This window comes from Corvus moneduloides, chromosome 12 (assembly GCF_009650955.1).
Source record: "Corvus moneduloides isolate bCorMon1 chromosome 12, bCorMon1.pri, whole genome shotgun sequence".
Lineage (NCBI taxonomy): Eukaryota > Metazoa > Chordata > Aves > Passeriformes > Corvidae > Corvus > Corvus moneduloides.
Genome location: NC_045487.1, coordinates 20,548,875 through 20,559,673, shown reverse-complemented (window position 1 = coordinate 20,559,673; position 10,799 = coordinate 20,548,875). Strand labels below are relative to the sequence as shown.

At 49.8% G+C, this 10,799-nt stretch overlaps 1 protein-coding gene across 2 annotated transcripts; it reads left to right on the top strand.

Moving 5' to 3' along the window:
- Positions 1-839: 839 nt before the first annotated feature.
- CEBPG (CCAAT enhancer binding protein gamma) lies at positions 840-7,931 on the top strand. 2 transcript variants are annotated; one of them, XM_032121421.1, is made up of 3 exons: positions 842-930; positions 4,801-4,956; positions 5,862-7,931. In XM_032121421.1, the coding sequence occupies exon 3, from the start codon at positions 5,972-5,974 to the stop codon at positions 6,422-6,424; it is 453 nt and encodes a 150-aa protein (XP_031977312.1). In that variant the 5' UTR covers positions 842-930; positions 4,801-4,956; positions 5,862-5,971; the 3' UTR covers positions 6,425-7,931. The 2 variants fall into 2 exon arrangements, with proteins under 2 accessions (XP_031977311.1, XP_031977312.1); XM_032121420.1 differs by lacking the exon at positions 4,801-4,956 and having other exon boundaries at positions 840-930.
- Positions 7,932-10,799: the final 2,868 nt, after the last annotated feature.

The window sequence follows — 10,799 nt, the reverse complement described above, 5'->3', positions numbered from 1 at the left end:
GGAACGCACTGTCAGGTGTTAATTAACAGCCTGGGAACAGTTAGGAGATGCCAATCAGTACGGAAACACACCACCATTTACTTCGATGCCCGTGGGGCCCTGGCCAACTTCAGCAGAATCACAGAACATTCTGAGTTGGAAGAGACCCACAGGGATCATGGGGTCCAGCCCTTAAGCGAGTGGCCCATACGAGGATCGAACCCACAGCCTGTGCCCGGTACCCCCAGGAAACCGCCGGGCCTGGCCCGGCCCGGGCACACTGAAGCTGCGCTTTCCCTCCCGCGGGGCCCGGGACAAGCTCCCCGCTCTGCCCGTGCGGGGACTCAGCCGGAGACGCGGTTTCGGCTTCTCCCCCTCGGGCTGTGGGAGGTGCCGGAGCCTCCTGGAAGTACGGGCGGGCCCCCGGTTCCCAGCGGCGTGGGGAGGCAGCCGCCTCGCTCCCCGCCAGCCCCCGGCCCGGGCGGGGCAGCCTCTCGATCCCGTCCCCCGTCAGACAGGGGAAGAGGCCTCCTGGGGGCCCGGGCGCAGCCGGCCCAGCGACACGCGTGCCCGTGACCGCGCTGTCCTCCAGCGCGGCCGCAGCAGCGCAGGACAAACCCTGCGAGCGGCCGGGACAAGGCCCCGGCCGTGGCCAGACTCAGGCCGTGACAAGGCTCCGGCCGTGGCCGGGCTGAGGCCGCTGGGGACCCCCGGCCGCACCGGGGCTGCCGCCCAGCCCACAGGCCGCCCGCGGGCCTCACGCACAAACCCCTCGGGCTGCGGCCCCGCCCCGCGCGGGCGCTGATTGGCCGCAGGCGCTGCCAATCACGCGGCGGTTGCATCACCCGGGCGGGCGGGGCGGCTCCGCGCGGTGTCGCAATCGGCGCTCGCCGCACGCGCACGGTACCGAGCGCGGCCCGCCCGGCCCCTCCCGCCGCTCGCGCCGCTCAGGTAAGTGCGGGGGGCGCGCGCCGGGGCCGGGGGGCCGCGGCCGCCCCCGCCCGCCGGGCCCCGCACGGCAGCGCGTGATGCAATCGGCGGGCGGCCCCGGCTCCCTCCCCTCCCCTCCCCCGGTGAAGTCACGGCTTGGCAGCGCCGGGCACCCCCGCGCCCCGCTCGGACGGGGGAGGAGCAGCGCGGCCTCGGCGGGCGGGCGGCCCGGGGAGGGCGGCGGTGGCGCCATGGGCCCGCCGGGGAGGGCCGGGCCGGTCCCGGTCCCCGTGGTCGGTCCCGGCCCGGGGGCGGGGGGGGGGGGGGAGGGAGTGAGGCCGTGCCGGGGCGGTTCCGGGGGCGTTTGGCGGCGGGGCTGGGCGGCCGCTCACGGTGCGGCGGGGTAGGAGTGCGCTCGGCCGAGGGGCAGCCGGAGAATGCGGCCCGGGGCGCTCGGGAGCGCCCGCGGTACCGCCCGGTGCGCGCCCCTCCCGCCGCGCGGCGCCCTGGGGAGCGTCTCCACAGATGTTTCAGGTTCTCGGCGAATTTCCATAGTTCCAGTTGCAAGTTTCAAACCGGAGCTTTGGCAGGCAGGGAGTTCGGCGTCGGCCTTAGCGCTGACATCCGGCAGGGAAGAGCAGTCGCAGCTCCGTAACACTGCCATGCAGAGCCTCTTCGGAAAGTATAAGCATTTATAATTTTCAAAACTTTCGGATTTAAGGAATTGGTTCATCGTTAGAAATCACAGCTGTCGTTTTAATTCGAAAGACAGAGTCTTTTGATACCTCCTCCCAGTGTTTGGGATTCTGTCAGAATACGTGCTTTATGTGTTCTGATTCAGTTTGTTAAGGATGTCAGAGTGCATTTTTCTTGTAAGATGTATAATAAAAATTGAGATTTTGAAATAAATGTGGAAAAGTGATGTTGTCAGCTATGGCAAGAAATGATGAGTTTGAGCTACTCAGTCTCAAAAGTTGTTGCCCAGCCTTCAGTACGTGGGCGCTAGCATCAGCTCCTGCAAACCTGTGAGTGTGAACCGTGCAGGAATCAGCCCTCCTGTTGTTCAGCAGATGCGTGCCTGGAGTTCTGTGCCACTGTTCTTAGTACAGGGTCATCGTAATCTAGAATCGGATCCTATCATGGTGTTCCTACTGAAGTCTAAGACAAGAGATGCCACTTATTGCTGTTCAGATTGGAAACGATTTTTGCATTTGACAAGACAGCTGCGTGAATTTGTGCAATAAAATCATTCTGACTAATGATCAGAATCAGCTCAGCGACATCTCAAGAAAGGAACAGAGAGAAACACTTTGGATTCTTTGCTACCAAGTTAAGAAAAATAGTGATTTAATTGACAAAACACATTTTTTGTTTTTTTGTTTTTGCCAAAGCAAACATTTGGAAGTTTAATGTCTTTATTTTTATTTTTTGTGTATGTGAAAGCAAGTGAAGGCCTTCATTGCTTCACTGGTCCCTGAGGAGTACTGTGAGACAGTAAGAAACATCTTTCTGCCTGAGAAGACACCTCTTGAGTTACCAGCTATTACGCTGTAGTGGGTGGCCAGTTGGTTTCCTGGGTGGCCAGTTGGTGGCCTAAGGAGAGAACTAGGCAGTTCTAACTGGCCACTGGAAACACTACCATGTGTTGGGTGGAACCAGCCTAGGGCTGTTGCTGAGCTGAAGCTAATGAGCAGCTTTATGGGAACAAGATGCTGGGAAACTGGGCTGGCTGGCTGAGGAGTTGTCTTTTGCTGTGCTGGGGCTGTCACCCAGTCACGGGAAAGCAACCTGTGTGGAGAGGCATGGAGCAGCTGTGTTTGTGTTGCACGGGCTCTGAGGAATTGGAGACCTATCTGCCTCCCCACCTTCTTGGCCTCTCCTAATTACCACGTCCTTTACCTCGCCCTTCTTGAGAGTCCCCTCGCTATGTCTCGTACCTGCTGCCTTTAAATGTCCTTGCAGTATCTGCTGAAGGATGTCCCGTAGCACCTGCTGCTATCTGGGATAGCCTTCTGACAATTGGTAATAGGCATCCAGCCTCCACATCACCAGGTAGAAAATCTAGTTTCAAGCCTCAGCTGTTAGCACTCCTGTAACTCTGTGATACAGTACAGTTAGTGCTACTTGCTCTGCATATTCTTTGGAGCAGGACAGGAATCCAGGTGTCACAGCTCCCAGTTAAGGGTTCTAATCATCAGGCCAGATAAGAGCATGTCTCACTCAAGAAAACAGTTATTTAATAAAAACCAAATCAGTTGCAGTGGGAAAAAACAGAGTGGGGTCTGTTCTAGCAGGGCTAGAATTCCTGCTTGAGAGGTGTGACACTGGTTGTATTCTCTGCTTATATCCATGTACTGCCCAACTAAAATACTCCATTAATATTAGGTTTAATGGAACAAATAATTTTTTTGTTGAATCTTAGGGAAATCTGTTAGAGATAGGAAAGGAGTGTTAAAGCAGTATTAAATAGTTTTGATAGCATAGAGAGAAGTAGCACATGGAACCTGGTGATGTGAAGAAACTTGTTAGGTGTCAGGTGGGGTTCCTTTGGGGGCAGGAGCCACCCCTTCCTCTGTAGCAGCTCATGGAGCACAAAAACCAGATTGTGAAAATGGTGTGGTTACATAACTGGCCTGTCCAGGTGAACTTTGCAAGCACTGAAATGTGTTGAAGCAGAGGAGACAGCAGGACATTCTGTCTGATTTGAAAAAGGTATCAAAAATATACTTGTCAGAGACAACCTAAGAAAACTGTATATGCTTTGAGGGCTACAGAAATCCTGTATTTTAAAATAAAGTGCAGACAAGGCCAGTGTATGCTCTAAGAGGAGCATACACTCAACACCTTGACTAAAAATGTCTGTGCATTTACACATGCACAGCTAATACAACTGGCCCTGCCAGTCTTGTGTTGGTGTACAGGAACACCCTGTCAACAGGGTGTTCAGTTTAACTGCCCAACCAAACTGCTTATTTGGTCAGAATCTGAGACTGAAACATGGTTTGCAAAAGTTGCTTTAAGAGTTGAAACTGGGAAAATACTAACACAAAGGTGTTAGACACTATGTATCTAGATTCAGCTCCACAGATGTCAAAGAGAGTTGATGGTCTCATTCTGCCCTGAAATAGGAAAATGAAAAGATGTCTTGATAGGAAGGGTGTGGGTGTAGTCATACACCTTCACAAGTGGGAAGACCTTTCAGTGACAGGGAATGTTAATTTTCAGTAACATTCAAGCCAAATTTAGTGGGCTTTTCCATGAATGTTATTGAACCACACTGCAGCTGCATCTCATTCTGGCTCCTTCATCATGGAAAAAAATACGCAGTTGATATACACAGTTGAATTCTGACGTTTTAATGATATCCCATCCGAAAGTAAAACAGCAACTCAGACTGCTGAGAAAAACAAACAGGAACAGTACACAGCTGATGAACCTGGGAGTTTAGAATGACCAGTGACACACAGAAGCCTGCTTACAAACCTCTCACACATCCCTCCATTCATCAGCCAGACAGTGAAGCCATCCCTCGCTGTGCTGTTACAGATGCGAGACGTGTTTCTGGGCTGGCCACTGCCCACCCCGGGCAGTCAGCACTGCCCAGTGCTGCTGCAGCTGGTTGCTTTTCCCCAGCCACCTGGAGGATGGGCAGGCAGCATGTATCACCCTGGTTGTGCGATACTGCATGTGTGTGTGACACAGTGCTGGGCTGCACTGCTGCCACGCAGTCTGACCTCAGAGTAGGATTGTTTAGTGCCAGTAAAATGCTTTTCTTCAACATGACAAACCCACACTGATTTGACTGATCACTGAGTATTTTTCATTGGAACCATAGGTAGGTGTTTCAGGAGCTTAGGACCGTCCTGTTGCCCTTCCCCTCTTCTCTCCCAGCCATTTAGGAAGTCATCCTGTGAGATGAGAAGAGAAGGGGACCAGCTGTTAGCCTTGCCAGGGCCATGGCCCTGCAGCAGCTATGGTGGAATCCTCCTTGTGCCACCAGTAGGGCCAGGAGCAGGCTGACCTCAGCAGCGGGAGAACATGAGTCAGGTGAGAGGACGTCTTGCTCATCAGGCCAGTTTGTCTGCTGGAGAGTGGACAATGACCAGTGCATGAACTAGGGCAGGGGACCTTATTTGTGGATGAGTCAGCTGTGGTTGCTGTCTTTTTATGGGTGACGGTCCCTGTCTTTGTGTAGTGATCTACACTGCCGTCACCTTGTGTTCCTGTCCCACCTGCTCCATACATACTGTTACAGGCTCAGCACATCGCTTGTGGTTGAATGTCACCCAGACACAGCCTTTGCAATGTGCTACCTTTTCCCATAGATTTATTTTCCCCCTCAGTACTGGTAGACCTTACAACAGCCATCAGTTTGAACATCAGCTTTAAAATAAGTGCTGTAAGATAGTTGAGAAAAGGTGGGTGGACAGGCTGAGCACCCTTGCTCCAGAGAAAAGAGATCAGGGAGGAATTTGTCTGTGGATACACCCAGAGATGTGGTCCGAAGAGGACAAGGATCAAGCACCCCTGTTGGTCAAGAGTCAGGCTGTTAATAGTTTTAAGCCACAGAAGGAAAACTCCAGTCTGAAAACTAAGAAAATTGTACAACTGGAGGAAAAGTTAGACAGTGGAACATGTTGCCAAGACAGAAGTTGTGAAACTGGAGATATTTGAGGCTAGGCTAGACACCCATCCATCAGGGATGGCTTTGGAATAACTGAGTGAAGCCAGTGAACAATTCAAACAGCTTGACTAGATGACCCAGTAGTAGTGCCATCCAATCCAAATACGTTTGAGGCTTCAGAAATGTAGTTGGCAGCTTGTCCACTTCCATAACAGTTATGATGTGTCACTGCCAGATGTACCATCAGTACTTTACGCTAAAGCTGGTGGTGTCTAAGATTGTAGCTCAAGCCAGCATCTTTAATAGCTTTTTTTTTTTCCCCTACTAGGTTCACCTTGCCCTTAATCCATGTGAAGATCTGTTGGAAACACCTTCTGGAAACACAAGAGTTTTCAGTCTCCTAATAAGTTCTGTTGTGTCCAAGAACAGCCTGTCCAAATGAGCAAGACATCCCAACAGAACACCACTACAGATGCGAGTGGAGTAAGTGTGATTCACACCCAAGCACACTCCAGTGGTTTGCAGCAGGTTCCCCAGCTGGTGCCAGTTAGTCCTGGTGGTGGAGGCAAAGCTGTGCCTCCGAGCAAACAGGGAAAGAAAAATTCCTTTGTGGATAGAAACAGTGATGAGTATCGTCAGCGCAGAGAGCGAAACAACATGGCAGTGAAAAAGAGCCGGTTAAAAAGCAAGCAGAAAGCACAAGACACACTGCAAAGGGTCAACCAGCTTAAAGAAGAAAATGAACGTTTAGAGGCAAAAATTAAACTCCTGACCAAGGAGCTGAGCGTACTCAAAGACTTGTTCCTTGAGCATGCCCACAATTTTGCAGACAATGTGCAACCTGTTGGCACTGAGACCACCACAACAAATCCAGAAAACAGTGGACAGTGAACACCTGCGACCTTACGGAATGAACTCTCGAGGTGCAGTTTGTCTGCAGTGCCCATGCAGTAACCAACCAAAAACTGTACCTTTAGTCATTGTTTTGTGGAAATTTCTTCTTTTAGATTTAACACTGAAGATTTGTAACAAACCAGAAACTAGTTAGGGTATTTGTTTTAAATATTTTTTTCTGCAAAGATTTATGCAGATCTGAACTCCTAGCCAACAAGGAATGTAATATTTAGGAGATAACATTTTCACAGGAATGTTCACTTACCATTTTAGACTTTGCATAATGGGAGGAATCCAGCAGGATGGCTCACTATAGTATCAGAAACCTGTAATTTGATAGATTTTTCAAATACCTGTTAGTGTATTTAGGCCCTTTGTTTTCTCCATTACGTATTACAAAATGCAAAGGCTGTGGAGAATGCTTTTTACTTTAAATCTGTAGAGCAAGTCCTATGAAGCACCACGTAGGTCCCTCCTGCCCAGTTATAGTTAATGGGGACGTTGTAGTAATAGTGAGGCTGGGATGCTTACCAAGGTTCACCAGAAAAATAACAATATGCTCTGATGATAATATACAGGCAGCCTCCAAATGGCACATGAAGCATCATGTACGAGAGGCAAAGCAGCACACTGACAAAGCCTTTTATTTAAGCTTGTGTTCATACTGCTCAGATATGCTCAGTGACTGGGGCCTTATGAGAACAAGAGTTGGTTTTCAGAAAATTTCAAAATGCTACCAAAAAACTGTGCCCTGCAAAATTGCATTCTTGCTGGGAAGGAGGTACTGGGGAGAACAAAAAGTGCAGCTTGGCTACACAGTGAAAGGGGCAGGACAGTATATTCAGCTGGGATATATGGATCTCTGCTGGCTGACATTCATCTTACAGAAATTTACAGTGGTTTTAAAAATAAATGGCCCTAGCATGAATAACTGATTCAGTGGAATTTGTACAGGCATCATGCAGCTGTGTGAAGGAGTATCCTTGGTCTTGTGTTATTTCCATAGAAGTTTTTCTGTAGCAACTTTTTTATTGCTACTGCTAAGTCTTTGCCATGATCCATAATGCAGTCCTATGTGTTGTATTGAGGATTTAAACAAAGTAAAGCAGGAACTTTGATGTAACTTTAATTTATTTTTATTTTTAAGTATTTCATTGATGGTATGGCTATTTTACATTTAACCTGTGTGTCTGTCTTGTAGATTACTACACTGTCTTAATTTCCCTCTTACAGTACCTTTGTCCATAGATTATTTTGGAGGATGCTTGTTTGCTTTCTATCTGTACTTAGGAAAAAACTTGGATGTTACCTCTATGAAGATATTGTTAGAGAGTGAAACCTTGAAAAGTTATTTTTTGAATTTAAACTTTTAATACATGTGGAAAACTTTAATGGATTGTTTTGGATTATAGTAGACTTTTTACAGATATGTTTTTTCATTCTAACTGCATCTTAAGTTTGTAGGGTTGAAATACCAGAAGCTAATAAAAATGTTTTGCTTGTAGTGGCCTCGTTTTTCCTGTGCCTTTTCTATTTCCCTCAAGTGCTGAGTTGCCCATCTCAGCTATCTTGGAGAAATCAGTGCAATAGTCTCTGTTCCCCTCTTTCACTCAGGTTTTTGCTCCATGGAAGCAATCAGAAACTCATTACAGTTTTGTCTAAATGCCTGATTTAACAAAAAAGGAAAAAAAAAAATTAAGACTGAAAATTTACTGCAATTAGAGGGAGGGGAGAGGAGCAGAACACTAAAAATTACAAGGAAAAAGATGACCTGAAGGCATCTCATTTGTTAACTGCACGTCCTCTGGTGAAAAGGCCAGCACTAATCTCTTGCCTTGTCTGACCTGTGAACTGGGACTGTGTGGCCCTGTAGTCCTGAAGTTGGTTTGCCTGGCCGGTGTGGGGCCCTCCTCTACCAGTCCGAATAGAGACTGCAAATCTTGGCTGTTTGTTTCTGATTTTGGTGAAAAGGGTTTCTTAGATCTCTCCTGAGTGGGGCTGATCCTCTTTCCAAAGCTCTGAAGGGTGACTTTTCCACCTGTTGCTCCTGACAGCTCTGATCCCACTCCTTTCATGTTTAAAACTAAACCACTGAGTTATGAAAAGTAATTTGTTTGGAAAATCAGATTTCTGGTTTATCAGTCTCTGCATTGGTTTTCTTTACCGATGCTGTGGTTTAAGCCCAACTGGAGAATGAGCCCCACGCAGCCACTCTCGTCTCCCCACCCCCTCAGGTGAGAGACAAACTGCAGATTACAGGTTGAGATAACAATTTACTGGAAACAGCAACCAGATAAGAAAACAAACAGTGATGGCAACAACACTAATGACAACAGCGTGTAAGAGAGGGCGATGCCGCGCAAAGCGCTCACCAAGCCCAACGCGAGCGGCCCTCGCTCCGTTCGCCGCTCCTGCCCCGGGACAGGAACAGAAACGACAGAAATGGCGGCGCAGCCTCCACACAGCACCTTTGTCTTGTACCCACAGCTGCGCCCGCATGGCTCCAGCCGCCCCCCCTCCCGGCACGGGGACAGCGATCCCTGGCCTTGGCTGACACCGGGACAGCGATCCCTGGCCTTGGCTGACACCGGGACAAGGATCCCTGGCCTTGGCTGACACCGGGACAGCGATCCCTGGCCTTGGCTGACACCGGGACAAGGATCCCTGGCCTTGGCTGACACCGGGACAGCGATCCCTGGCCTTGGCTGACACCGGGACAAGGATCCCTGGCCTTGGCTGACACCGGGACAGCGATCCCTGGCCTTGGCTGACACCGCAACAGCGATCCCTGGCCTTGGCTGACACCGGGACAGCGATCCCTGGCCTTGGCTGACACCGGGACAGTGACCCCTGGCCTTGGCTGACACCGCAACAGCGATCCCTGGCCTTGGCTGACACCGGGACAGCGATCCCTGGCCTTGGCTGACACCGCAACAGCGATCCCTGGCCTTGGCTGACACCGGGACAGCGATCCCTGGCCTTGGCTGACACCGCAACAGCGATCCCTGGCCTTGGCTGACACCGGGACAGCGATCCCTGGCCTTGGCTGACACCGCAACAGCGATCCCTGGCCTTGGCTGACACCGGGACAGCGATCCCTGGCCTTGGCTGACAGTGGGACAAGGATCCCTGGCCTTGGCTGACACCGGGACAGCGATCCCTGGCCTTGGCTGACACCGGGACAAGGCCTGGGAGGAGCACCGGGCTCTGCAGCCTCTTACTGCTATAATTGTAACAAATCATTGTTTTAAATGTACCCTCAGTAAGAGGCTGGTTGCAAGAAAGGGGTCAGTGTTATTTCAAGCCCCCACCTGCTAAAGTTGCTCCAAGGAGCAAAGGCCCTTTCCCCCAAGGTGAAGTAGCCCAGGCTGTGTGACAGCAAAGTACCTCCATCTCACCCGTCTGCTGCAAGGCACAGAAAATTTCAGTGTAGACCTCTAAAAGTTAAGATTTTCTTTTTGACACATTATTCTTAATTCCAGTCTGTGACAGAATCCAGTTCCTGTCATTACACACAGTTACAACACCACACATTTCACGAGGAAACCTGACTCCCACTTTCTTACTGTACCACTAAGGGAAGGGGTCTGCTCGAGCCCCCATGAGCACTGGGAGGCTGCACTCCTTTAACTACTCTAGCTGCAGCCAGGTAATTGCAAGGTAAACTCAGAGTGCACCCAACCCGAGGGAGCTGAAGCAATTTCTTGCAGCAATTTACATGTATCATTTCAGAAGTGTTCAGACGTTTCTAAATGCACAAATTTGCTCAGCATAACACATACTCTGTTACTTCGGTGCCACTCTATTCAAGTCTGTTTGTGCCAAGGGGAAAAGGCATTTGGGAAAACGTGATAGTAAGAGTATAAAATATCTTGATGTAGTCAAAAAGAAAATTTGCCATAACCCATATTTTCACCCCATTAATACACTTTAAATTATTAAGTATCACATTTTAAAGTATTAAATATCACTTTGCCTTTTTAAAAAATGTTTATTCCCCTTCCCTTCCACAATTTAGGAAAAAAGGTCTAATTCACTTTTTGCTTAAGTGGATAAAAACGATCATAATTACAGAACAAACTTCTGGAATGAACGATGAAATTTATATTAACCAAGTTTGTGGGCCTGATGATGAAGGAAAATGGGAGAGGATGCCCCATCCAGACCAAAATGCATCCCCATGCCGGGCAGGCAGAGCAGGGAGCTGGGTATGTGAGCTGGTGCTCCCCGGCCCCGCGGCGGCTCCGTGCCACACCCCAAAGCAGAACCAGTTCTGCCTCCTGCAGAGCTCGGCACTGCTCGACCTGTTCTGCAGCAGCAGAGCCCAGCTTGTGCCAACATTCATCCCAGCCAGGGAAAGGCCTATTAACTA

What these genes read in the sequence shown, in the direction of transcription:
- CEBPG (XM_032121420.1), top strand. Translation starts at nt 5,972, where the DNA reads ATGAGCAAGACATCCCAACAGAACACCACTACAGATGCGAGTGGAGTA.